Source organism: Haemorhous mexicanus, chromosome 7 (genome assembly GCF_027477595.1).
Source record: "Haemorhous mexicanus isolate bHaeMex1 chromosome 7, bHaeMex1.pri, whole genome shotgun sequence".
Classification (NCBI taxonomy): Eukaryota; Metazoa; Chordata; class Aves; order Passeriformes; family Fringillidae; genus Haemorhous; species Haemorhous mexicanus.
The window spans coordinates 2,392,832-2,419,644 of NC_082347.1; the positions used below are offsets into that span (position 1 = coordinate 2,392,832).

Below are 26,813 nucleotides of genomic sequence, written 5' to 3' on the forward strand. Positions count from 1 at the left end.
TCTTTAACAAAACCCCCACTTCATCTGATTTTTCCATCAGTATTAAACCACATTTTTTTCTAAGGCCTAAAATTATAGCAGCAGCTTGTTTCCTCAAGCCTACAGGATTTAAAGTTGAAGAGAACTTCTGGAATAAGTTACTGCCTTGGCAAGGAATGCAGTACAACAGCTGCTTGTTCACTGAAATTCTGACAAAATCTTGAGGTTTTCTGCTGCTGAGACAGCAAAGATGTGAAGAATGGCCCTGAGTAACTTAGTGAGGACTTCCCTCTACAACATCCCCATCATCATTCCTCCTCCCACCCTCCTTCTGTTTGGTTTGCCTACTGTCAGAAGCTGGGGGAGACCTCATCTGAGTGCTTCTCCCTTGGGAATGTGGGATGTGCATTCCCAACCCAACAATGGGCTGTTGCTCAAACACCAGCCACACACCACCAAAGCTTTGCCATCCTGGGGCCTTCAGCCTGCTCCATTGTGGGCAACAACTGCTTTTGCAGAGAATCTGATGGACAGGTCTGGAAGCGCCCTTTGAGAAAAAAAGTGAAAAAAAAAAAATCCCACAGCTAGTTTAAGAAGGTATAGGAAATGAAGGCAAAGTGAGTCATTGACTCTCTTATTAATCCAGACTGAACTGCTGGTTCCAAAACAAAAGTTATGCCTTGTGCAGACAAAAGCTGCACCCTGTGTGGGAAACAGAACATTCTTGACATGGATAGACTGCAACAATTGATCTGGACAGGACCTGGCCATGCATAGCCCTGAATCCTTGGAAATGCAAACAGCATGTTTCAGGCATCCTTGCAAAATTAAAGGCAATACTGCCTGGAAGCTTGTGATGCCCCTTCCAACAGCAGTAACTCCCTTGGCAGCAGCTCCTTCCTGCCATATCCTGTGCTTCCCACACCATGGCAAACCCTTGGTGTAACACAGCACTGAGCTCTCACAGTTCCTGCTAACAGATGTCCAGCATCTGGTGTCTGCAGCTCCTGCCTTCCTGTACGAGCACTGAGAACCCTTTAAGGAAATCACTTCTGGCATATTCATGTTATCCTCATCTGCTACCTCTAACTGGCCCACTTGAAAAGCAGTATCAACAGAGCAGACAGCAGTAATGAAGACATTCCAGAGAGAGAAACAGGATCATGCATATTCCAGTATAGAAACCTTGAAGCACTAAATTAACTGGGATCTATGATCTGTTTATAACTACTCAGCAAAAAAAGTTACTTAAGAGCAGAGCATTAATTACCATATGTCTAGCAATTACCACAGGCCCATACATACCAAAGAGGCTTCTCAGCCATTACCCACTGAATACGCTGCTCTGCATAGATGATTCAGCCAACAGGAAAAAGATGTTTAAACCAATGAAGAAAATTGAAAATAAACTACTGCTTAATGCTAAAAGTAAGTAAAAGCTGTTAGTGTAAACGGCCAAGTCTTCTCTTAATTTTACACCTCGCTTACACAGTTTACCTTCAGCTCCAGGGACAGACAGACTCCTGTCAGAACAGCAACAGAACTAGTGATCAAGTCATCCAGGTGGGAGTGGGAAGCTGATCAGAATGTTGAAAAGCAGGAACTGTTTCTGTTTCCTCCTTCTCTGACAATGCACAGATCAGAAGCACACTCTCTCCACAAGAACACTCATTCCTGGGGCTGGCCTAGAGGAAGAGGTATGTTCACAACACCTCTCCCCTCCTCCTTTACAGGTCTGGTTTTATTTTATTTATTTTCTTCTTGGTATATTGAGGACCTGTGGCCTTTCCATCTGCCTAAAGAACCTCAATGACAGTGTCAGCTACTTCTTTTAAGGCAGCAATAGAGGTGCCTGTGTAGGGATGATCTCAGTGGTCTGTGGTAGAACTATGACTACAGCAGAGATCTTTGAACTAGCTTTTCAATAGGTTTACCATGAGATGAAGTGACCCTACTGAACTCTCGAGCTCCTTCCACTAGCTCTCACCCACCCCAGACCCACTGAACAGTGGCACTCCTTCCCTCTGCCACCACAGAGCAGCCCAAGCAGGGAGGTTATGGGATCCACACTCCTAGCAGTAAGAATAGCTCTTGGATGATCTTAACAGTGCGGGATTGAGACAGCTTTGAGAAAATACCGCAGAAGGACACCTTATGTTTGCAACCTGCCATGCAGATCCCTCCGCACTTCTGCCTTTAGCCATCTTCTCACCAGCTCAGGGGTTGGGCTAGAGGCTCACTATGGGCATCCTCTTTCTGCCCTCCAGTCCTGTGCCCCAGCCTGGCAACAAGGCAGGAGGATGGAGGGGCAAAACTATTTGCTAACCTTTATGAGCAGCAGTATGCCAGCTCAGTCTGAGGTGCACTGAGAAATGCTGAATGACACTGCCAGTGCCCCCTTAAGGAGAAAGACAGAGTTTTGATTCCCAAAAGTAGCAAAACAGCAGCTGCCAAAGGTACTGAATTGAAAAACGTGTGTTTAAAATGCTATATAGTTTTGGAAGAAGGAAGTGTGAAAACCATTGGCAGGCTCTGCAAACCATGAAAGGTCCTGGTTTAATTACAAAAGTTTGGAACAGATTCCAGTCATAATTTCAGCAGAAAACAGCAGTTCAGCACTGTTTCTGTTGTTCACTGTGCTCCCAAGGTTAGAATTTGTGCATAGTATTTCTCAGAAGCATGCATACTCCAGGAAGAAAACTAAACTAAAATATTACTAAATAAAATTAATTATATAGGAAATAGAGTAAGAGTGTTTGCAACCCTGCAGCTTCTGGGAAGAGTTACATTTTATTTGATGGCAACTTCATGGCCTGACTCTTGGCCATAAAGAAACCAAAGGTTCTTTCTCTGTGGAAATTATTTCCTGTGGGTTGATCACTCAGAGAGAAGCAAGTCAGACATTCCATAGGGTGAAGAGAGGGATGAGAACTAATACAGAGAAGTGATTTTGGAAAAACAAAAGCCTTAGCTCTCTAAAATAACCATCCCTTCATCTGCACAGAAAAGGGTGACTACAGTAAGTGCTGCAGCTCCCAGTCTAGGGAGGAGGGGAAAGCAATAATAAAATAATGATTTCAGAACGACTGAAGTAATATACGTCAGTAGAGAAAATTCTAACTATTCTTCTTCTCCCCAGCCTAGAATGTACTGCTGGCATCCCAAACAACCAAAGCCAGACACACAATATGGGGAGCCTGTAGCTGATTTGGGTACAGCTGGGTACCACATCCACCTGGTTTTCAGGGTATCCTGTGCCCACACCTCACCTACACAATGACAGCAGATACATCCAGAACACAAAGAGACAAAACCTGGTTTTACTCCATTGCTTATCGTATATGTGAATGTAAAAGAAAAAAGTTTGTGCTATAAAATCTCTTTGTTTTGGAAAACATGGCTTAAGGCCTCAATTTTTTCCCATTTTATATTCTGATAGAGAAACCTTGATATACAAAGTTGATAGTATTGCTAAGGGAAAAGAAGCTGGGGAAGATGGCAGGGAAGTCCCTGTACCTCATTCCCTTCTCTGGACTGCCCACTTGCCTCCCCAACTGAGATCAGAGTGGCACTTGAGAGCAGCAGCCCGCCAATGCAGCCATCTCATGCTGGTAGCCACGAGCCGCCCCCTGAGCTATCACCAGCTCTGCAAAGCCTGTTCAGCCTCAAAAGCAATTCCCACTGATCGGCTTCCTTTCTATTCCACTATCTGCAACTACTACTCATTTTTATGTACCCCCATTAGGTGCAATCTCTTTTATCAAGTTCACAAACTCTGCAGTGGTAACTCCAGACTTCTGTTTCACCAGCCAGGTCAACAGTGCAGTAACTGTCACACATCCATTCTTAGATAATAAATTGCCAAGAGAAACGTGGGTGTACATCATACTCTGAACATGACTGATCTCCTGTAAGCAAAACTTCCCTTTGAATCAGCATTAAATTCACACAGGAAAAAAGTAATATTTTATGTCAAATTTCTGGTTGTAATTAATTCACTGCTGTGCCTACCCTTCCAATGAAGGGGCTGATAACTGCAAAAGTTTTCAGTCTTATTTCTTGGAAGCCCTCCAAAGGTTTAAGCTTCCAACTTCTGCTAATTAATTCAGAAGGAACCTGAACATATGGTGTTATAGCCAAAAATATATAGCATATACAAAATATAGCAAATAAATCCCATAAAAATAGGACTATATTTTAAAGGGTAAAAAGCTGGGAGAGGTGTTTTGCCTTCTTAATGACTGCTTCTTTATTTTCCTTGGAGACATTGCTGGGTGCTCTCACCCAACAACAGCTTCAGCAAAACAAACATAAAAACAAGACTTGCACAAGACACTGAAGATCAAAGCCAGGTTCTATGCCGTGCCTTTGGAGAATGCTACAAACCCGTCATTGTTATGAGTTCCCTGAACACTGTCCTGAGGACAGAATTACAGCTCATCACCGATCACCACCTCGTACCCAGTATCCCAGGGGATCTCGGCTTCAGCCCTGCTGTGTCCGGCGCCACAGCCCCAGGGCACCAGTTACCCTCGGCGCTGCAGCCCAGGCTCACTGGGTCCCTCGCACAGCCCAGAGCCCTCAGCGCTGCAGCCCAGAGCCCTCAGCCCAGAGCCCTCAGCGCTGCAGCCCAGAGCCCTCAGCCCAGAGCCCTCAGCGCTGCAGCCCAGGCTCACTGAGCCCCTCACATAGCCCAAACCCCTCAGCGCCTCAGCCCAGAGCCCACAGTGCTTCAGCCCAGGCTCACTGGGCCCCTCGCACAACCCAGAGCCCTCAGCGCTGCAGCCCAGGCTCACTGGGCCCCTCGCACAACCCGGAGCCCTCAGCTGCAGCCCAGAGCCCTCAGCGCTGCAGCCCGGCCTCACCGGGCCCCTCGCACAGCCCAGAGCCCCAGTTAAGCTCTGCCCCGCAGCCCAGCCCAGCCCTGGCTCACAGCTACAGCTGCCCCCGCCTTGCCCTCTGGCTGGGGCTGGCCCTGCCTTGTCAGCAGCTTCTCCCCCGAGCAGGCTCGGGGACATGCCCCAGCCCGGCTCTGCGCCCCTCAAGTGACCATGGAGCTGCTCCCTGCTCCTCCTGGCTGCGGCTGGCAGTGGTTCCCAGCCGCCTGGGCTGCTCCCACACCCCGGGGCGGTGCTCAGCGCCCGCCGCGTCCGCACCGGAATCAGCCCGGCCCCCACCCTCAGGGAGCAGCCGCTCCGCCCTCACAGTCTCGGCACTTCGCTCCGGTTGCCCCCCGGTTGCTGTGCGATGGCAGCGGAGCAGCCCCCGGCAGTGCGGCTGCCCTGCAGAACCCAGAGCTCCAAGGTTCCTGCTGAGCCAGCTGTGCCCGCCCTGCGAAGTGCTGAGCGCCCCGGAACTGCTGCAGGGCACCCCCGGCTCGGGCCCGGTGCCGCTCACACGGGCACGGCTCGGACCTGCTCGGCTGGACTCAAAGGAGATGTCTGTCCCACCACGGCCCTCCCAGATCCCCGAAATCTGCCCTGGAAGCTGTGCAATTACTGCCTGAACTCCTCTTTACACTCCTGATGCCTCTGATGACAGGAGCTGATACTTGAGAGCTCTGAAATCCCTTTGTCCTCTGACTACAGCGGGCCCTAAAGACGAAAGGCAGAAGATGGCTCTTTCCAGCACAAGACTTACAGCTTGTCACTAAAATAGGGTTGAATTTGCTGTAATGTATACTGTGAATTGTAGTTTATTTGCTTCTGGTCCTGGAGAGACTTCTGCCAGAGGCTACAAAGATCTGTTTGTCTGCCTTATTTGTGATTTTGCTACATTTGAGTATGTCTCCATTTTATTAATTTGTTGACTATACATATGAGGCATGGACAATAGGTCCTCATGATCCTCTCTGCCCAACCAACAAACATCTCAATCTCTTCTCTTTTTTTTCCTCAACTTTTATGCTAAGGGTTGTAGTACTAGATACACTGAAATAACTGTTACAGTAACTGTAATATTGCTAAGAATGCAAGGAATTCACTCAAATCTTACACAGGACTACAGGTAAAATAAAAAACATGCACCAGCTGTTCCCTCTGATTATTTTGAGGATCCCCTGTGTCCAAGTAAATGCCAGTCACGTTTGGCCACGGGGATAGGGAAGTTGTGCCAGTACTGCTTTGCCCTGTGCTTATCCACACATGAGGTATGACACACACCAGCACAAACTAAGGACTTCTACACATACAGCACAACTAAGCCTTACTGTTTAAAATGGAGCACATTTTCTTGGACTTCAATTTATAAAATTCTTTTAGGATGTGGAGCATGTAATTGCTCTAATCAGAGGAATTAATCTTCACAGCTTCCATGACTACAAGGCATCCTACAGCAAGCAAGAAATTATTCAGAAGTGGCTTCACACAGTCCAGCAGTAAGTCAACTAAATACATCACACAAGTAAATCACCACCAGAATTTTTAAGCTGAAGAGTTTTACACAAGACTTTTAACCAGATGACTGGGAGAATTCTCTTTGTGAGAATGTGCCTTGATTTCTAACAGTATACATGGAATTTAGGAGTCATTTCCCGTTCTAGCTGCAAATGACTGTTTAAAATCATTTAAAACATTATCTTATATTAACTTTCATGTCCATATGAAAAAAGTGCCATTCATCAAAAAGGCTCAATTTCTGAGCCCTGCTACCTGTATCACAATCTGGTTTTTCTGCAGGAAAGTAAGAATTTTTTAAAAATGGTTTGCAAGCATTGGCAATATAAAAAGTTGAAACTTAGAAAAGTCAAATGTCAAACTAAAATCATTTTTGTCACCTTTCTTTCAAAAGTCCGACTGCAACTGTTAAGCTCAATAGAAAGACAGTGTTATGTTCATTTTAATTTCTGTTCCAAGGAAATGGAACTTGCACAAATAAAGTACCTTTCTTAAAAACAGTTTTTAAATGAAAGAAGAAACTGTGAATGCCTCACCCTTCGAAGGAAAGAGGCAATAGATAAACTGTGAAATAATTACACGTGCTTATCATATAGAAAGATATCCACAATGTAATTATCTCACTGAGAGAGGGAAGAAATAATAACAGAATATCCTTCTGTCCAGACATTTGCTAAAGAGCTTTTATTTTCTCAGAAATTCCAAGAAAATTTCAGGAACTTAGGAGTCTCTCCTGCCTGCACCAGAGCATTCTGAATGTCACGTGCTGCCTGCAGTCAGCAGCAGCACTCAGAGATGAGAGAAAATGTGTGTTTTGGCTCTGACAGCACAGGCAGAGAACAGAAGTGCCTAAATCGGTTGTGGTTAAGGAACAACAGGTGACACAAAAAGAACAGAAGACTGCAAAAACAAAGCTGATGCACCCTGTGTATGTACCTGTCCTCTTCCTACTGTTGAGGCTGACAGGCAGCTCCAGTTTATCCTTTCCATGAGTAACAGCAAAACCTGCTTCCTGACTGCAGCTGTACATGAGTCAGCTGTATTTTGCCACAGAAATGCTGTGCTCATTATTTTGGCCATTAGCTGCTCACTGTATTGGTTTACAGGTATTCACCATGCTTTGTTGACCTGCAAAGAGCAGCCACGTGAAGGGTGTGCCTCTGCTCCAACACTCTCTGCAGCTGCACGCTGCCACCACCGGGACCTGTGGCACTGAGGGATAATGCTTAATCTCTAGCAGAAGGATCTAAGACTGTGCATTCACGAGCTTCTGTGTTTGTTTAATAATACTAATATTGATGGTAATTGTGTCTACTACAGGAAAAATTAATCCACTTAGCTTGCAGGCAAATTGGATATATAAATACTTGGAGCATCATTGTCACAGAGCCAAACTGTTAAACTATTTTTATTTTGTTAAATGTTTCTCTTTAACTTCTAAGATTTTGATCCACCAGGTGATTTTCCCTTTAGAATAAGGGTTGTATAAAATAAGTAATATATTTGGATGTTATAATTTTTTTTAGAAATGTAACTACTGAAGGATGAATATTTAGCACTAACTATTAGAACTATATTGAATAGTAACTCAAATCAGATTAAATACTTGCTGACGTACATATTTAAGAATCAGCTGAAATGATTTATATAAAAGTGGCAGAAACATTTACAAAAGTATCAAAAGAAGTATCACATTCTATGCAAGTATCATTAATAAAGACACAGTAGTAATGTAAAGGGAATTCAGACTCAGTCACAAGCTTTTGGGATGGACACGAGGACACAGATACTGGATTTCTGCCTTCAAAATCCACTTATTTGTGTAAATACTAGAAGCTCTGTGACATTCAGGCAGAAGAGCAGTATCAGCTGATTGTGCTACATGGCTTAACTCGACACCCCTCAAGGATCCATCACAAAGCTGAGAGCCCATGTTTATTTGAGAGCAACACCTGCCCAAGGCCATTGCACACAGCCCTGGCAGGACAGTCAGGATCCTGAGCACTGCAAACCCTTTCAATGCCCTGGCACCACTGCAGCTGATGCAGTTCTGCTGCTCGTTTGAACAGCAGAATGTACCTGCTCAGCCTGCCCTGCTGGAACAAGGAAATCCTGCTGGCTCTGACAAGGCATGGATGATAAAACACATGCAAGCATGCACACACAACTGAACTGCTCTCACCCAGGAAACAAACTGACCTTACAGAACGTCTTCATGTAAGTAACACAAGCTCTCAACACAGAACCCAAAGGAGAGGTTCACCTTCTTTGCCCAAAGCTACTCTCTCCAAAATAACTGTCCTTTCTGACAACTCAGCTGGAAAGCACCTCTGTTAGCAAAACATTTACAGCCTTCAATCTTAAAGTGATTTTGTATGAAATCATTTAAAGTGGAAGTTGTTTGTTCTCTAAGGTTTATGATGCAACCACTGAGCAGCTACGGACTCTCAAAAGCATCCCAGGCTGCTCAATTAAACAGTGCTGAGCAGTGAATGCCCCGAGATAAGCAGGGAGGGGAGGGAAAGGGGCAATTCCTACACATATCTCAAGCTGAACTGGGACTGCAATGACACTTGGTTCAGGGGGTTACTAATAAAGGTACCATTGCCTTTTGTGGCAGCGACAGACCAGGTTGGTGATGGGAATAGACTGAGCAGGACAGCTGGGATACAGGACTTCCACACAGGTGAGAGAAGCTGGATGGAGCTGATATAAATCTGAGGGCTAGGAGGGCCAGAAGAAGGCAAGGAAAGCAGCAGATTTCAGGATGCAACAAAAAAGCTCCACAGAATTTCAAAAGCATCTGGCTGCTGGATGGGAAATAGGAGGATCACAGGTAACTCTGAGGTGGGAAGGGGCACCAGGAAAAGTAAATCAAGTAGTGAGTTATGGTGAGGAGTTTCATGGATGAGCTTAATTAGGAATAGAACCCTTTTCTGTCCTCTTTCTTTGTCATCTGTGTGTCTCGTGGTCTCTTTGAGTCCAGTAACTACTGAATTGCCATCTTGATTTGCTTTCCCAAGCAAAGACTAGAAGCCCAGATGAATTAAGGCTGTGAATTAAGCCTGTGCTTATTACCAGGTGAGGAGCCCTGCTCAAAAGGCAGCTGCACTTAGTGGTAACCAGGAATACTACAGAGAGAAAAGTTTAGGCAAGCTGCAATCCTTGAAGTACTAGAAAATTACATTTATTCTTACTACAAGGATAAAGGGGGACAGCTTTTGGAGGATGACTTTGCTAGATCTACTTTTTTCTTGTCTTGTTAATTTGTTTTGCTATTTTCACTATATTTCTCATATTAACTCCAATATTGATGCCATTTTAGAAACAAATGTCAAGTAGCAAGAACAAATATGAGATACTTTCTGAACAGTTTGCTGAGAGCTGCACTCTTTTGTTTAAAGAAAGTGTTCATATGGCCCCATTTGGAATCTAACAATCTACAGAATGGGCAAGGGGTGAAAGCCCAGTGATTCTCATTTACTCTTTACACCACAGAAAAGTGAGAGGGATTGTCCCCGAGCCTTCAAAAGGCACTGTGAATCCTGAATCCATGGGCTGCATGCTGTCAGGACAGGCTGTGGAACATCCCAGCCAGGCCAATTACCAGCACTGTTATCTCTGTGGTGCATCTACAGAATCATCTCTGACACAGCAGCCAGCTCTGCCTGGTGTCCCAGTCTTACCTGAGCCCTAGCTGTAACTTTCCTATCATCAAAGTGCTGTGAAAATCCCGCAGAGACATCCTGCAGTTCTCTGTTTGTAGGAACTTTCCCCTGGTGCACAGGGCTCAAACAGCAAAACTATTCTCAAAGCTTGATAGCAGAGCTCCCTTTATACTAAAACCATTGACCCTTCCTTGCTCCTTTCTCAACATGAATTACAAGCTCCAGTGTTGTGATCCAAAGCACTGCTTTAATTAGATACACATTCCCTTAAATGAGCAAAAGAGACCTAGGTGTGTTTATGGGCAAATAGCTTTTTAATTGTAGGTCTGCTTTGGCAATGGAAAACAAGGTTCCTGCTCCATTTAAACATAAAGCTTAGGGAAAAACCCTGGGATTTTCTTGTACATTTTTAGCCAATCAGGAAAGAAATTAGAGTATTTCAACTAAAATATTATGAAAACTGTTATAGCAGGTCAGGTCATTTCTTGCTATTTACTGATACAGAAGACAGAGCAAAAAACCCAAAACTTTGAAATCCACTCCCTGAGATTACCTAACAATGAATGCAAGGTAATACCATATGAAGAACAGCAGCAATCAGCTTATGTAACGAGTTACTCAAACACACAAATTTCCTATTTGTCTGAGTAGCTTCTGATGTAACAAATACGAAATGTCAGGATCTTTTATTTCTTCCATGTTCAAGAACCAGGAGTTACAGAGTGGTGAGCTCAGACACTAAGGTGAGCTGGTGCTTGCTGGGCCTTCTGCAATATTCATGTCCTGAGTGTCTAGAGAAGGGCAAAGGAGCTGGGGAAGGTTCTGGAGCAGTTCAGGGAGCTGGGGGGGCTCAGCCTGGGGGAAAGGAGGCTCAGGGGGGATCTTCTGGCTCTGCACAACTCCCTGCCAGGACAGTACAGCCAGGGGGGATAGGGCTCTGCGCCCAGGGGACAAGTGACAGGATGAGCAATGGGTTCAAGTTGCACCAAGGGGAGGTTTGTGTTAGATATGAAGGAAAATTGCTCCACTGAAAAGGTAGTCCAGCATTGAAAGAGGCTGTCCAGGGAAGTGATGGAATCACCATCCCTGGAAGAGTTCAAAAACCCGTGGATGTGGCCCTTTGGGACACGGTTTAGCAAATGGACATGGTGGTGCTGGGTAAATGGATGGACTCAATGACCTTAAGGATCTTTTCCAACCTAAATAATTCTATGATCTGTTCCCAGATTTCCACAGAGCAAGAAATGAAGAGCCAGTTGTGCTTCTCAGCACATACAACTGCTATCTTTGATAAACAACAATAAGAGGAAGAGCCACAAGAGTTCACCTATTACTCAGGTACAAATCTTCCTTTTGCCAGACTTCATCTGGGATCATTAAAGAAGAAACAGAACTTCTTACTGAAGGAGATATTTAAAACCAATTTTATAACCGATTGCAGAGTTCTCCATCTAGGTCTTTACCCCTCTCTCACTGCAGGTGGATTTGGAAAGTGCCAGTCTGATAAAATGCAACAGCTGCCTTTCCCAGAAAGAGCCTGCAGCAGAGCCCAGCTCTGTCCCAGCTGGTTCACTGACACCCACCAAGACACAAAGAGAATGTTCTTTGTCTCTTGCACTACAGGACTGATTTCAGGAGGCAGAAAGTGTCCTGCAAGAGTGGCTGTGTGTAACGGCTTCACCTGTCAGCAGCTATTTTACTGCTAACTAGACCGGGGGGAAAGGAAGGACAGACACCACCACCAATATCTTCCTTTGTTATAATCAATTTGTTGAGATTTACACATCATTTCATTCAGAGAGCAGCAGAAAAGCTCCTGCACTTAAACTTGTTTCCTGTTGTAAGGTCATCATCAAACACACAATGGCAGCAGAAAGAAATACCAGCTTTGAGAGCTATCTGCTCTGGTACTCTTCATTCTTTAAACTACATCTAGCAGCACAAGAGTTCTCATGAAAGCAATAGCAATATTGGGATATAAAATATGTATGAGTCTGAATGGGTACTGTCACACATGGGCTCTGTACAGAGTGTTTCATGCTTGACAGCATGCTCTGATACAAGAAGACAGAACAACAGATGAGAAATCTACAGCTTAAATTCAAGATTTTGTTACTTTTTCCCTTTCACTGAGAGCAGAAATAAGAGTGCTAAAAAACGTGCAAAAACCCTACCAACAAATTAATAGAGGACAAAGGCAAAAACTTAGGGATAAGCATAGTTCAACACACTAAATCCCCCAACACTTCAGTGCTCCTACCTGATGTGCTGCATTAGCTGACCACTCATCTTTGTAGAGATGCTGTGAGCTGACACTGAACTCTGTATTTGCTGCTCTAACAGTGTGACAATGGCCTCCAGCATTTCTAAATATCCAAGAACCTTTTTTTAATGTAATTACCTTGTGAAGTCAGTCATCTCCATCATGATCACACACATCCTCTTGGCGAGAACAATTATGTCATTGCTGGTATCATCCCAGATTTCAATCTCTGCATCAAGCTTACTCTTGACTTTTTTGAAGTCAGCCACTTGCTCAGCTATCTTTTCCTTTTCATCTTCTGGCAACTGAGTCATCTTGGCCTAAAACAGAATAATGGATTTGTAAAACATCTATGTCAAAGTATTTTATTTTTTTAAAAAAACCACTGCACATTAATAAAAACCTAGTTTAAACACTCTATGTCCTGAGCCAACTGCTTGAGTTTGAGCACTTCTAAATTTCAGAATTTGTATGTTATCACGGGGTTGGGCCAAATAAATAATCTCAGAGTAATAGAGGAAGTGGTGTTCCTGAAATCATTCATTTAAACATAGCAAGAGAGAGATTACTAAATTCTTCCCAATAGCCTTTATGAAATAGGACTGAAAAATTTTCCTATTTCCTAGGGCTAAGGAACCTAAATAGTTTTTAAGTATGATACAGGTAAAAGTTACAAAATGCAGTATTTATTCAGGTACAAAATAATCAATGAAAAAGGTTAATTGTCCTGAAACACTCAGGTATGCTTCTTCTCTCTTCTGAGAGAGTTCTATATTATCATTCTGGGAACTGAAAAAGATTTAATTGTTCAAATATGCATCTTCTGTCTTTGCAGAAGACAAACAGGTGACAGAAATCAGGATGTGAATAAGATTACCAAAAGCCCCTAAAAATGTAGCATGGTAAGAGAAATGTTTTTGCTTAATGCTCTTCATGAGCAAGGTGCCCAGCCTGCTGCAGTCATGGGTCAGACACCCCTCCTGTGTCAGAAACAGGCCAGGGAGCAGCCAGGAGCTGGGATATTAGAGGGCCACATGAAGATCCTGGCCCCTCATCATCCCTCCTAGCCCAGAGAGAGGAGCCACGCTGGTTCTGATGGCTCTGCTGCCATGCTACTTATCTCACATCTTCCCTTCAGGCTACCAGGAACTCCCAACTACACACAGCAATTATTACCACACTGTCATTACTCTATAATTACACAAGAAATATTTTGTGACTTATTCTTATTTAGAAAACATCGTCTACCACCAGTAAAACGAAAAGTTTAGGCCATGGCTGAATTGCTTCTAATTAATAAAATGGGCAATCAGTTCCATACATAATGTGTATGTTTTGCAAGCCATGTGTTTTCAGAGATTTTATTTACACTAGAATCACTGTCACAGGGTTAGCTTTCTCACTTAGACAAATTACTGAAATTACAGGTTTCCCAGCATGTACCTGTAATTGCAGTCACACACAGAATCACAGGCTGGTTAAGGGTGGAAGGAACCATCTGACAGTGGTCAGAATTACCCTACAGTCACAGAACTAGCAAGCACAACTATCTGGAGGCCACTTCTCCCATGTGGTTAAAAAACCCCAAATGGCCTACAGAGGGAAGAGAACCTTTATGATCTCATACATGTTTGCTGATGGGTGGATGTCTGTGGTATTTCCTAGCCCCCAGCTTCAACACTGTTTTGAGTTCAAGATCACAGGCCTGGATCTCAAAACCACAAGAAAGATGGCATTTTAATGAGGGAACTGTGACATCCAACATCCTGCTATCTGCCAACAATAATGAGCTTCAGGTGGAAGAGACATTATCCACTGGAACAAAGGGCAAAGGAAATTATAATCCTGACCTTGTCTTGTCTCTCCTTTCCCTCATACTGCTTTAAAACCATCTGCAATAAAAAACCCCAAGTGTATACAGAGCCTTTTAAGCATAGATTTAACTTTGTATCAAAATAAGCAACACAACAGTAATTGTGAAATAAAGATCTAAATTGAATGACTATTACATGAGTGCAGGTTTATTCTGTCAAGCAAGAGAAAAATTATTTTTTCACTACTTCTAAGCCAAAATGTTATTATTACAGTAAGAGGGAACAGATTTAGGACTAGGTGAGAGGAGAAGTTATATCTGTGATATTTCCTTCCTTCTATTATAAAAAAAGGTATGGATTTTTTCTTAAATTTCCCTGACTTAACTTTTCTGAAGGCTGTTTCTCCCTGGTAGGTGGAGTCTCCAACACTGGAGTTTGTGTTATTTGAGTCGTCCCATTTGCAACCCGACTGACCCTGTGAGACTGGTGTTTCCTTGCATTACCCTTCCATGTTTCAGCCAGGTCTCCACCACTGAAACTGAACTTTTAAGGCCATGTAAGGACACATGGGGGGGTAACTAAGTGCTGATGATTTTGACTCTTCTCTCCCTGGGTACACTGCTGGCCAATGACATCCCAACCCTAAAAACTGGCCTTTAGCCTATCTTTGTCTCGGGCTGCTCTCCAACTATTTGACATTCACAAACTTTGATTATGCTCTTAAAATCTCAGTTTGACATATGTTTTTTCTTTCTTGATCCACACCAGCACCATTCTTACCACTTACAGGGACCAGGAAGGAAAGAAAGGCAACAGAAAGCAGCACAATACATTCAAGCAAAATCAAAGAATCTCCCTTGAAAATTATTTAACACTTCCAGTTTTGTAGGCTGCAATATGTCATGTAACTATGGAGAAGAGGAAAACACTGTTTTTCTGCACGTTTGTAGGCTGCAAGGAAACAAACCATCTTCCCAAATGAGCACATGAAAAACTTCTCAGAGCTTTTACATGCAAGAACACAAAAGAACCTGCTCTTCATATACTGTGGTTATAAGAAAATGCCAGAGATCCCAGAAGAACGGATTTGTGTCCCTACTTTGTCTTGGGAGCTGAGGCTTTCGTTCCACCATAGCCTCAGCAGCCAGAAGAAGCTCTCTGGTCTGTTCCTGCTCTCCTGCTGCAGTCAGCTGAACATTTGGTGAAAAAGAACAGGACCCCTGGAGATCACTCAAAGTACAGCAATATAATACAATCATCACTTTTAACTGGCTTTTTCTTGAACAAACTTTGCAGACCACTGTCATAAAACCCACGTGTGAGCTGAGCCCTGAGCTGGTGAGTGGCATCCCTGCTGTGGAACGAGGTGATCTCTGAGATCTATTTCAAGCCAAACCATTCCTGAGTCTGATTCTGTTTGAGTGCCAGCATGTTCATAAGTGAATTCATGGTGACATCACTAAGTCAAAGGGACTGTCAAAATGAGCAAGACATGCTCACTACCTTTTACTGCTCCTTTTCCTACTGAAGGAATCACTTTGTGAGTTTGGAGGTGCCAGAGATATGTTGGATATCCAGCATTCACAGCTAAGTGAATACACGCCCCCAGAGGTGAACTGTGTGGGTGTGTGATGCTGACAGAGGGGAGAAGCTGTGTTTCTTTCAATACTTCACTACCTGCTGTCACCAGCTGCCTTCTCCCCGTTTCAAGAATTGCAGCAATTCTGCTGAAGTGCAGCATTCCTTAAACAAGTTCAGAGAGTGCCTCATTTGTTCTGCCATGACAGTTCTGCTGTACTTTTAGATGCAATCTAATTGAATAAACTAGATGAAGAGGTGAAAGTATTGGGAGATAGCAAACAAAGTGTTTAATGCCATTTTTGCATCAGCCTTCACTAAGAAGGTTGGCTTAGATGATGCAAGTATGGCATATTAAATGTAATTTCTCTTTGTCCCAGGGCAATAGGCCCACAGATCAAAAAGCATCACGCCCTGAGTCTGGGCTTCACCAGAGCTTTGCCACTGGCTCTCATATCATCCTTACAAATAACCTGGAGAAATAAGGTCTAGATGTAATCTCCAGTGGGTGGATGTAATATTGGCTAGAAAGCTGCTTGCAGAACACTTACCAAGAAGACACACTGAGCCAAGGGACCCATCAGGAAAAGCTGTGAAGGGAGCTGCATTAGTCAGTGCTTCCACAGAACCAAGAGTCCACACTGGCAGTGGAAGAGGCCTTTGCTTTACAACTCCAAGTGCCCTTGAGAACTGATCTGGAAACATCACAGGGTGTAGTGCAGCTCAGACAATGACAGGGTTAACTCCTAAGAAAAATCACCAGCACACACACAGAACTGAGACAGAACCAGCCATGGGCAGTTGTGTGGGTGGGAATTTGTGGTTGATAAAAGGCTGTGCTCATGGCAGAAAGGCAAACCTCATACAAAGCTCCTTGTGAACTATGCACACAGCAGGAAATAGTGCAAACCTCTCACTTGTGCTGCTGAGATCACAGGTGGCTTCACACATATTGCAATATAAATAGTCTGGACCCAAAAATCAAGAAATTCATTAACCAGCTGCAGAGCACCAGAGGAGAGAGAGACTAAAAGAACATACAGGAAACTCCACTGTGAAGAGCAAATCAAGGTTACTGGAGGTATTCAACCTGGAGTCTCCACAAGAAGCCACAGAAAAATGATGCACAAGTACATAAAAAAAATACATACAGAAAGGAACCTCACTCTCTGTGTCCATTCCAGATGAGTGCTAGCATGTTAATTGCAACATATGAGGTATAAGGACAAAAGCTTTCCAATAAACCACCAATTCCAGTAATGAGCTAAGTAAAGAGAGCAATAGAATTGTTCATATACATGTGTGTGTCAAGAAGAAGTGTATTTATTCTGCCCGGGGCCAAATGGCTGGATTAGCCAAGTTCTTGAGGTTCTTCCCAGCTCTGCTTTGTAGAAGTACATAATATACTGCTACAACCTTGAGTATTTCAGTAACTTAATCTCTTTACGGAAATTGGGTTAAAAATTGGCAAGAAAATTAAATGCTTTTGATAGATCATGACTCCTGACAGGGAATCTTTTGCTATGTATCAAGTGTCAAAATTACTATTCATAGAACCTACTCAAAATTACAGTAGTTATCTTCATTATGCTTGAATTCTTACCAGTATTTCATGCTTGTGTAGGGCTTTGATAAAAACTTTAAAAATGTTCTGAAATTGGCTTTTTTATTAACAAAACAGCACACGCTTCCTGTTAATGTACATCAGCATTTCATTTAATGTAGGAACTTAGATGTACAGTATCTGCCACTTGAATAAAAACTGTTAATTAATCTGATGGCAAACCTAGCTTCCCTTCTAACTACTTTTTATGCAAGTATCAAGAGTTCTTCTGGGTCTTTGCTGTTTTATGCAGGCTCTCCTCTTAGGGTTTAGTAGATTTTTAGAGCTATATAATTAATAGTTGTATTTAAAATACAATACAAACACAACAGCCTGGATTTTCTCATTCACAGAACACACTGAATCAACTCTTTTTCAGCCCAAAATTGCTGCACAAACACAGTGTGCAACAAAACTGTATAAAAAATGATCTTAATCTCAGGCATTTTTGTCCATGCATTCACAAAACTGTATGCAGAACTCTGACACAAAAATGTGGGTGTGAGACTGCCTGAAAGAGTTCTGCTCTTGCCACCCCTGAGTGGATGAAGTTGTGAGGTAAAACATTTTGCGTCTTCCTCAATATGATCACCTTAACCTGCAGCAGCAACTTTGAAATTAAGCTAAACTGAAGTTACCATCGCTAATCTGGTAACTTCAAACACTTGAAGTAATTTTTCCTGATCATTAACATGTACATTGTCCTCTAAGTTGAAAATTAACTGGGCAAAATCTTACTCACCCCTTCTTCAACAAAGAACCCCACAATAACAAGCCACTACCTCCCTCAGTGGAATTACTGATCATGACAGCATAAATAAGTCTGTGATAAGCTTCCAGAGCTGACTACACAAATTACACACAACCACCAGAGGAAGAGCTAACTTTCAGCTGGGAAAAACTGCATTAGTCCTTGGATCCACGAGCAGTACCTGTTCCTATGGTAACTAAGGGTTTGATCCTAAAGAGCCTCTTCTTTAAGGATGTAAAATCACCCTACAAATAACCATCAGTGTTTTTATCCAGTTTAAGCACCCAGAGATCTCACAGCACACTGCCCAAGTTGACCTGCATCCCCCAGCAGGGGACGGTGCCACAGGCACTATCATATTCATCTCAAAATAGGAAATTATCTAAAGGAAAAGATCAATGAAGTAACATTTTTGAGATAAGCGAGGAAGATAAATATGAGGTCAAATCTCAGTCTTACTCTCTCACCCCTAATCTCTGCTTTCTCTCTTCATGGAGATAGAGTCTGAAGGTGTGATTAATAATACATGACTTTTTCAGACATAAGGGAAACAAGATTTGCTAGTTAAGATGTAGCCTTTGTTACAAGTGGCATACACACATCACATCTGGTTTTATATGTTGTGATAAAAACAAAGAAAAAAAGGCACCCGTTCCCCACTGGAGCAGTGAGAGATGTGGCATCAAAGAAATTACAACACTCTTGACAAGGCAAGAGGAATCAAGAGTGCTCCTATGTAGAATGAATATGGAACCAGATATGTATAAATAAAACTGAATTATTACAGCTGAAATGCCCAAGAGAAAGAACTCAAGGAGGAGAAAAGGCTGCTCTGTAATCTTGCCAAAGGACTTCTGTAACACAGTCATTCCTGGTGTCAACACTGCACACAACAGTCTTCCAACAGGACACAAAGCTGCTGCACCCCACAAAACCACACACTGCTCAAAGCTTAACACCTATCTTCCCCACACAGATCCCTCATATTGCTAAACAGCTTCTGGGTATAAATCTTCAAATATCAATATCAAAGACCACTCCAAACAAAGAGGCCTAAAATCACTGTTGTTTGCTGCTGCAGCAGCAAAAAGATTTGTTGAGACACCTTTCTTAAAAAAAAAAGTGTGTGCAGGTGTCTGTCAATATGGTACTCCAGCCTGAGTGCATACGTATATAATTTAGTCAAAGCTATAATTTTCTACTGCTTTCAGGGGGTGATGTGCCACTTATGAGCCCAATAGCAGGACCTGAAATGCAGGAAAATTGTTTCTAAACTATAGAAGAGGCTTTAAGCCGTGACCTCTATCTAGATGCCACAAAAAGGAACATCTACAGTAGCTGTATTTAGGGAGAAACGGGGGAAAACCAGAAATGCCCATTCTATAATGTTGAAGTACCGGGGTTCTAGCTGTATTAATGTGTAACAGCCCCTTCCACCCCACAAGGAGAAGCACATCCCAGAGACATCTCGCCACGGCACCAGTCTGTGCCTCTGATTGCTGACAGCCAGCTCCCCACCTGCCAGGCTGCAGCATCTACTTCTTGCTCTGTGCCCTCTCAAGTATGTGTTATTTACAGTTTTCTTTTCAAAGAGAAGCATTCCCTTGAAAGAAGTGCTCTGATTTAGCTGAGGAGAGACCGCGCATGAACATGAGATCTTTAAAGCTTTAGTGGATCTTATTACATTTTGATACTAAGTATCTACGAACGACTGCTTGTGTTTAGGCAGCAAGAGCACTCCAAGAGCGAAGCGAGGCGCCAGGCAGAGAGCAGAGCAGCCCGTCCCTGCTCGCAGCGCTCCCAGCCCCGGCCCCACGTACCCGGTCCGTCTTGCCCTCGGTCTGCACGCTGGTGCGGCTGCGCGCGTCCTGCTCCTCCTCCAGGTCAGACACGTCCTCCAGCTCCTCGGGCGTCTGGGGAAAGGCAGGAAAGGGTTAATGGCGGCTGCTCAGGTCAAATCTCCTCTCTGGTCTGAGGTCAGTCTGACTAACACCAAGCAGCCCCGCTGGAGCCCTTACTAAACTCTGTGTTTAAACTGGTGTTGGTGCTGTTAGCAAAGGCGTCTAACAAGAAACCTTTATGCGACAAGAATGGATTGTGAATGTGTCACTTACCAGCTCTATTAAGCAGCACAAGTTCCTGCACAACCAGAAAAAATAAGTGTCTTTAATTTGCTATTTTTATACAAGGCATTATTTAACACGCCACTGTCTGTTCCTTCTAGTCACACAAACTGCTGGTTGATTCTGTGATTCTGTTTCATTTACGACAAGAAATTTTCTATATAAACCAGATCTTCAGATTTATTTACTGCTTCCCTTTTACCAAAATATTGTTAAAAGAAAAGGGTTTTCATGCAGAAGTTCTGAATTTTATAATAAATAACATAGCAAAAAACCCACACTGAACATGACTTTATAAAGGACACTAAATAAAACATTAAAAGCAAATTTCTTCACTCAGCAAAACACTGCACAATGAAGCATACAAGGTTTTTGGGATTATGAACCACTTAAAAATACTGTTGGTTCTGCCAAGGCAATAGAGCACTCAAGACACTTTCCTTTATCAAGTAAATTCACAAAAATAAAAAGCAAAAATATACAGAACCAAGCTCTACAAAGCTCGTGACAGATCTACCACCACCTTGACATCTAGAGTTCCAATTAGAGGGAAATCCTGATGTTCTGAGTCCCCCAAAAGCCTGACATTCCAAGAGAAACATAACAAGACCAGGACTATCAGATAACCTTAGAAAAAGACAGGCAGAAAGAAACCCAGCCTTTACTTTTACACAATTTTCAATCAAGTCAAATGCAATGTTTCTAATCCAGAATTGCTGTATAGTCTCACCTTCATGTTTTTACTGTCAAGGTAACAAACAAGATCTGTTAAGAGGGACACTGCAGGGTTCTGTCATTTATTTCTGGGTCCATAGCACTGTAATGGCACTGCATTAAATCCACCTGCCTGCATTTGTGTCCTTTGGGAAAGAACCTCTGTGGTCAGAGGGTGGTACACACACCACAGAGCTCAACAGCAGCCTTGAAACAAGGCTCAAATAGCACTCCATTGCTTCAGCAGCACACAGACAATTTCACTCACTGAAGAAAATCATCATTTCTATGAGATAACACTGCAAGAAATAACTCAGTGTTGGTGCACAAGTTGGCAGAAATAGAACGCTGGGGGTGACAAATACAGCTAAACTTCCTCAGGAAAATAGGCAATCAATTTCTGGGACAAAGATAAGCATAAAGCTACACTGCCAAAGTGGGGGAAAGGGGCATCTTATTTTCAGTCAAAGACTAACACTGTCCTGAAGTCTCAGCTTTAATGCTGGAATTGGACCTAGGAAGAATGCCACAGTAGCCAAAGGCTGTTACCATACAAAAGCTGTTGGAAAAAGAATTTTGGTGATGATGGATATCCCAACAATAAAAAAAAAACTATCATAAATTCCCTTTAATTGAAACACTTAGGGACACATTTATTAGAGGACCAATAACAAAGGATATTAAAACACAGGAACTTCAGCTTCCCAGGATTACACTGACTCCCTCAGGCAGGTAAGAGCCTTGATTAAGTTTACAGAAAAAATAATTCCTTTTAAATTTAAGCTATACTAGGGTTACAATTACAATTTTAATAGCACATTGCAATTCTTGTGTTTCAATAAAACTAGTCTGGACTTTTTTCCCCCCAGTGATCATAAAGCTGGATTCATGGCAGCAAAGCACCATTTCTTCCTGGGTGAACAGGTACCTGAGAATGCCACACTTCCAATAGAGGGTTTCTTTCTCCTACAAAACATGGAATTCAAAGTGTTGTGACAGGGCAGAATGGTTAATATCTTTATATCAGTAACATTACACATAGGTATAATTTTAGGTAATGTGTTTAAGAGCTTTATGCCATTGTTACCCCACAACAAACTGAACATATTTACAAAGTGGTTATTGTAGGGCCATCAAGAGAATTTTGTGGAATTCCACTGACACTTTTCTGTGAAGTCAAGCTATGGAAATGTTACCAGCCTTCACATGGAAACATTAGCAAAGAGGTCAGCAAAAGGACAGTAGGATAAGACACCTCTCAATGGCAGTCTCAGGTAAGCTTTCCAAAGGTGAAATCATCACTGCATTAATCTGATCTGGCATTTACAAACTGCAAATCATAGAGCAGAGATCTCCTTCCAGCTGCATTGGCACAGGGATTCCCTCTCCAATTCTTTACCATACACAGAACACTGACTCAGGATCCAAGTGCTGCTCACCCAAACCCCTCGTGGGCTAAATGCTGTCAGAAACCTTTTGGGTTTTCAATTGCCTGTGCCCTTTTCCTGTCAGTAAATGCTGTGTGTGGCTGGGAGGAGGGTTTTTCTGCAGAAAGCCTGTTCTGCCAGCTGGAGGACTGCACTGCCATCAAGCTCTTCCCAAGTCATTCTCTCCAAAGCCCCCCATCTGCCACGTCTTGGACCGCTGGTACCACAGAATTCAGAAAAACAAAACAAACCTATCCAGTTATTAAAGGCTAAGGACATTTCAAGCAGAGGGAAGCTGTTGATTTATCAAACCTTAAATCACAAACCATAAACTACTGTCATTTTCAGACACATCAAAAACTGAAAAAACTCCCCACTGTAATAATGAGAACAACAGAAGTAGTTACTCCATTGTTTTCTCTCCTTGGAAGCTCTTTTATGCAATTCAAGGCAAAAATTGTGATCTTCTTCATGTTGCTCTCACGATCCACTGTTTATTAAATACCTGAGACACCTGTATCTGCTTATATGAATATTCCATGTGCCAACATGGCTATTCAAAAGGAATGCCTGACGACTGCATGGGTAAACTGGTATGAACACGAAGGGTTGCAACACAAAACAGTGTGCTAGCATCAATAAACAGAAATTGTGCACAGGGAGAACAGCACAGCTGGACAACTGGAGTGAGAAGCCTGGAAGGAAGCTGAGAGTATTGTTTAAGACTCCTAACAGGCATCTTATCAACTGCAGGTGACAGAAGAGGGAGAGATTTGAGTCCTGTACTCAGTGATGCAACGAATACAAGACATAAATGGCAAATTCATTGTGAGACATACAAAGCATGGAACTTCCAGTAAGTGTAAGGAAGAATGCTGAGGGGTAAAATGAAACACAAGACTCAAGTCAGCAATAACCTACAGACTGGTGTAACACAGTGGTAAATGGAGTTTTGAAAGAAATTTGAACAGAGAAAAATTAGGTTTCCAGCAGCCACAGGAGCAGAACTCTTGGACAGTCTCCCCTGGAAGTGCTGGAGAGGGGGGAGAAATTCATCGCAAGATGAAGTCTGAGCAGCCTGCACTACAAACAAGGTGATGGAGCAGTGGCAGTAGAAGTGAGAGACAAGGGTGGGCAGGACACCTGGTCCAGGGCTGCAAGAGATTTTGGTCCTTTGTGAAAGCCTTTGCTGATCCTGACAAAAACACATTCAAGTACATTCCTGCACATCCATTCCAGGCTGTAATTCCATTACTGTGGCTGACAAGCGACACAAGCAGCATGTACTCCTTCTCACATTTCAATGATTGTAATAAATCTGCATTCTCAGTGGGTCTGCTACTGAAGACTCAGGCTCAGGACTCAAAGTTATATTTATAGCAAAGTCTAATATTGATGAATTTGACATCTTGCTGGTACTCAACTCCAAGCCACAACAGCAAGTCATTACTATTGCAGCCAGGTGATTTCAGGATATGAATTACCTTTTCATCTGTGAAATGAAAACCACTCTCTGATGACAAACCTCTTAATTTGCTTTTCTACGAGGATTTAAAAGAAAATAATTAATAAAACCAAGGTCTTGCCCCTAGTCTTTAGATCTCTGTCCATTTTTCTAAACTGGTTGCAAATGGGCTTTCTGATTTCTCTGGTTATTAATCCAAGCTTTTTAGAACAATTTGTATGACTAAGTTTCACAGCATCTTCTCCAACACAAAGTTTTTTATGAAAACCCCCTCAAAAGTGATTATCCAGAGAACTTTATCTATATAATTTGCTTGCAAAGGTCACATACAACCCATGCAACCATCAATCCTGCCAAAAAAGGGTTTCAGCTGCTAGAACATAATGCAGAGCCAGGTCTAACATCTCAAAAAACACAACACAAATGGACAAACAGGCATAATGGTGTGAAAGGAAGCTATCTCCTCTTATCTAACATTCAATTAAATGCTGACCTTCACACTGTCATTATATGTTCTTATGCTTTATCTTATCTTGGTTTCAACAGCCCCATCATTCTTTTCCACAGATCAATACTAAAATGCAGAGCAGACTAACACCTTAACAGGAGCTAAGCTGGTAAGTGATGTCTTCATTGTAGCACTGCAGATGCAGTTATTTGTGCTATGTAAATCCCACAGCAGCAGCAGAAAAGCTTGCAGGCACTCCAGGAGGATGAGAGTTTGTCTATTATGTCCTTCAGTGAGCACACAGTGCTTTACAGAGATTATCTATTCTACTGTGGACATCTGCCTAACGCCCAGATTTTAACTCATCCTGTCTGCTGCATGTCACTCAGTGTAACAAACCACAGGACACATGTCACAAATGCAAAAATATCCTGCTCTGCAAATATTTAGCTACTGAGTAGCTAAAGTGAGTGATATTTTTGTGTATTAGTCACAACTCAACCATTATCTCACACTTAATTCTGCCAGATGACACACTGCCAGAGCAAGAGTTTGATGCACTAGAAAGAGAACAAGAAACCACAAGCATTGTTTATCTTTTCTGAGTAGCTGAGTAAGAGTCTTACATAATTGTTGCTATCTAGTCATTTAAAGTACTTATCAAGTTTTTGCTAAAAGCAGTTGAGTGTTGAGAACAATAAACTCCACATCATAGAAGTCAAATTAAAATTTTAATTCGTTGTTAATTTGTCAATATTGTGACATTGCAATACTGTGGTAAATATCATCCCCTCTGTTAAAGATGATCACCTGCCTATTCTTGAAATCTATTCTTGGCAGCTCCCTTAAAATGCTATCTTTAGCAAACCACATTATTGGGGATATCTTTAACAAAAAACAACAAATGCTAATTAAGCCAGAGAGCAGAATTCTGTCTTTGATAGCAATAATGTCAACAAGCACTGGCAAGGAATTTGTCATCAAACAATAAATAGTAAAATCATTATCCTGCCACAGCCTATACACATTTTCATTTTCAAATGTAGGTACTAAACATTTCTTGTTACTGACAGAAAATTCTGCAAAAAACTTTAATATCTAAAGTTGAATTCCCCTTAAGATTAGTGAAAATATAAATTTTGGTGAAAACGAAGAATTTAATTATGAGAATAAGTGGACACATTTGACACTGAAAGGTGAAACTATTTTCAATAATGAAAGATGCTACAGGACAAAGAGTACATGTTTTAAAACTAAGAAATGCTGTGAACCCACAGTATGGGGCAGAAGTTGCTGTGTTGTTACTGGATGCTTGGAGGTTTTGTTTGCTTGTTTCACAAGTCATCTTAGAACATTCTGCTCCAGGAGATTAGGACCAAAAAAGTTAAAATTAATCACCTTTAGAGAGAGTTAGGCAGCCTGACTCCATGTGCCAATCCCTGTGCTTCCAGGTCTCACTGGGCATACATGAGGATAACCATAACCAGCCAGGAGACAGGGAAGATCAGAGCTGAGCAGCAGAACTGGAAAGTTTAAAGTGCAAATTCTGAGTACTTCCCTCTGCAAATCCTTTTAAAGAAAAACTGTGAAGTTGGCACATCTATGTAAATTGGCACAGAGAGTTTTAGCACTACTTTTCTATCCTAAATGGCATTTTTGTGCTGGGAACGTGCATTCCAGCCCTATTCTCACTGCTTCCTCCTTCCTTTCCCCAGCAGTACTATCTATGTATGCCACTCTCACATAATGCCTACAGCAATTCAAAGAGAGATTTACTCCAGGAAATACTGACCTAGTTATGCTGCACAAAAGCTCTGAACACATCTTGGACTCTATAAAATTGGGGGAAACTTGACAGCTGCCTGAAAATCCCACCTAGTAATGGCATTGTAGCCAAAAGGGTCCAAAGGTACAAGCAGGGTAAGATTTACAAACTGTGGTGGCTAACAGCTGGCCTGGAGGCCTCATGGTTATAAATAATCCTAATTATAATCCTAGAACTAAATACATACATAGTAATTACATAACTCAGCCAGGCTGGGCCGTTGGGGAGCCAGTGTAGTTTGTTGGGGATACGGGCAGCTATTGCCTCTTAGCCAGGGGGCAGCTGGTTCAGCCCATCAGGAGTGACCCCAAAGCCCCTGGGCTCCCAGAGCAGTGTCAGGAATGATCCCAAAGCCCCTGGGCTCTCAGAGCAGTGTCAGGAGTGACCCCAAAGCCCCTGGGCTCCCAGAGCAGTGTCAGCAGTGACCCCAAAGCCCTTGGGCTCCCAGAGCAGTGTCAGGAATGATCCCAAAGCCCTTGGGCTCCCAGAGCAGTGTCAGGAATGGCCCCAAAGCCCTTGGGCTCTCAGAGCAGTGTCAGCAGTGACCCCAAAGTCCTTGGGCTCTCAGAACAGTGTCAGGAATGATCCCAAAGCCCTTAGGCTCCCAGAGCAGTGTCAGGAATGACCCCAAAGCCCCTGGGCTCCCAGAGCAGTGTCAGGAATGACCCCAAAGCCCCTGGGCTCCCAGAGCAGTGTCAGGAATGACCCCAAAGCCCCTGGGCTCCCAGAGCAGTGTCAGGAACAGCCCCAAAGTCCTTGG

The 26,813-nt window shown here is 42.9% G+C and overlaps 1 protein-coding gene across 2 annotated transcripts in view; it reads right to left on the bottom strand.

Annotated features, from left to right (window-relative positions):
- Positions 1–26,813, bottom strand: part of CTNNA3 (catenin alpha 3) — a 411,569-nt gene that overhangs the window by 32,969 nt on the left and 351,787 nt on the right. For both annotated transcript variants that reach the window (XM_059850814.1, XM_059850815.1), the window contains 2 exons: positions 19,872–19,964; positions 12,444–12,625 (listed from right to left, as the gene is read on the bottom strand). In XM_059850814.1, coding sequence (XP_059706797.1) covers positions 12,444–12,625; positions 19,872–19,964 — 275 coding nt within the window. The remainder of the gene's footprint in view (positions 1–12,443; positions 12,626–19,871; positions 19,965–26,813) is intronic.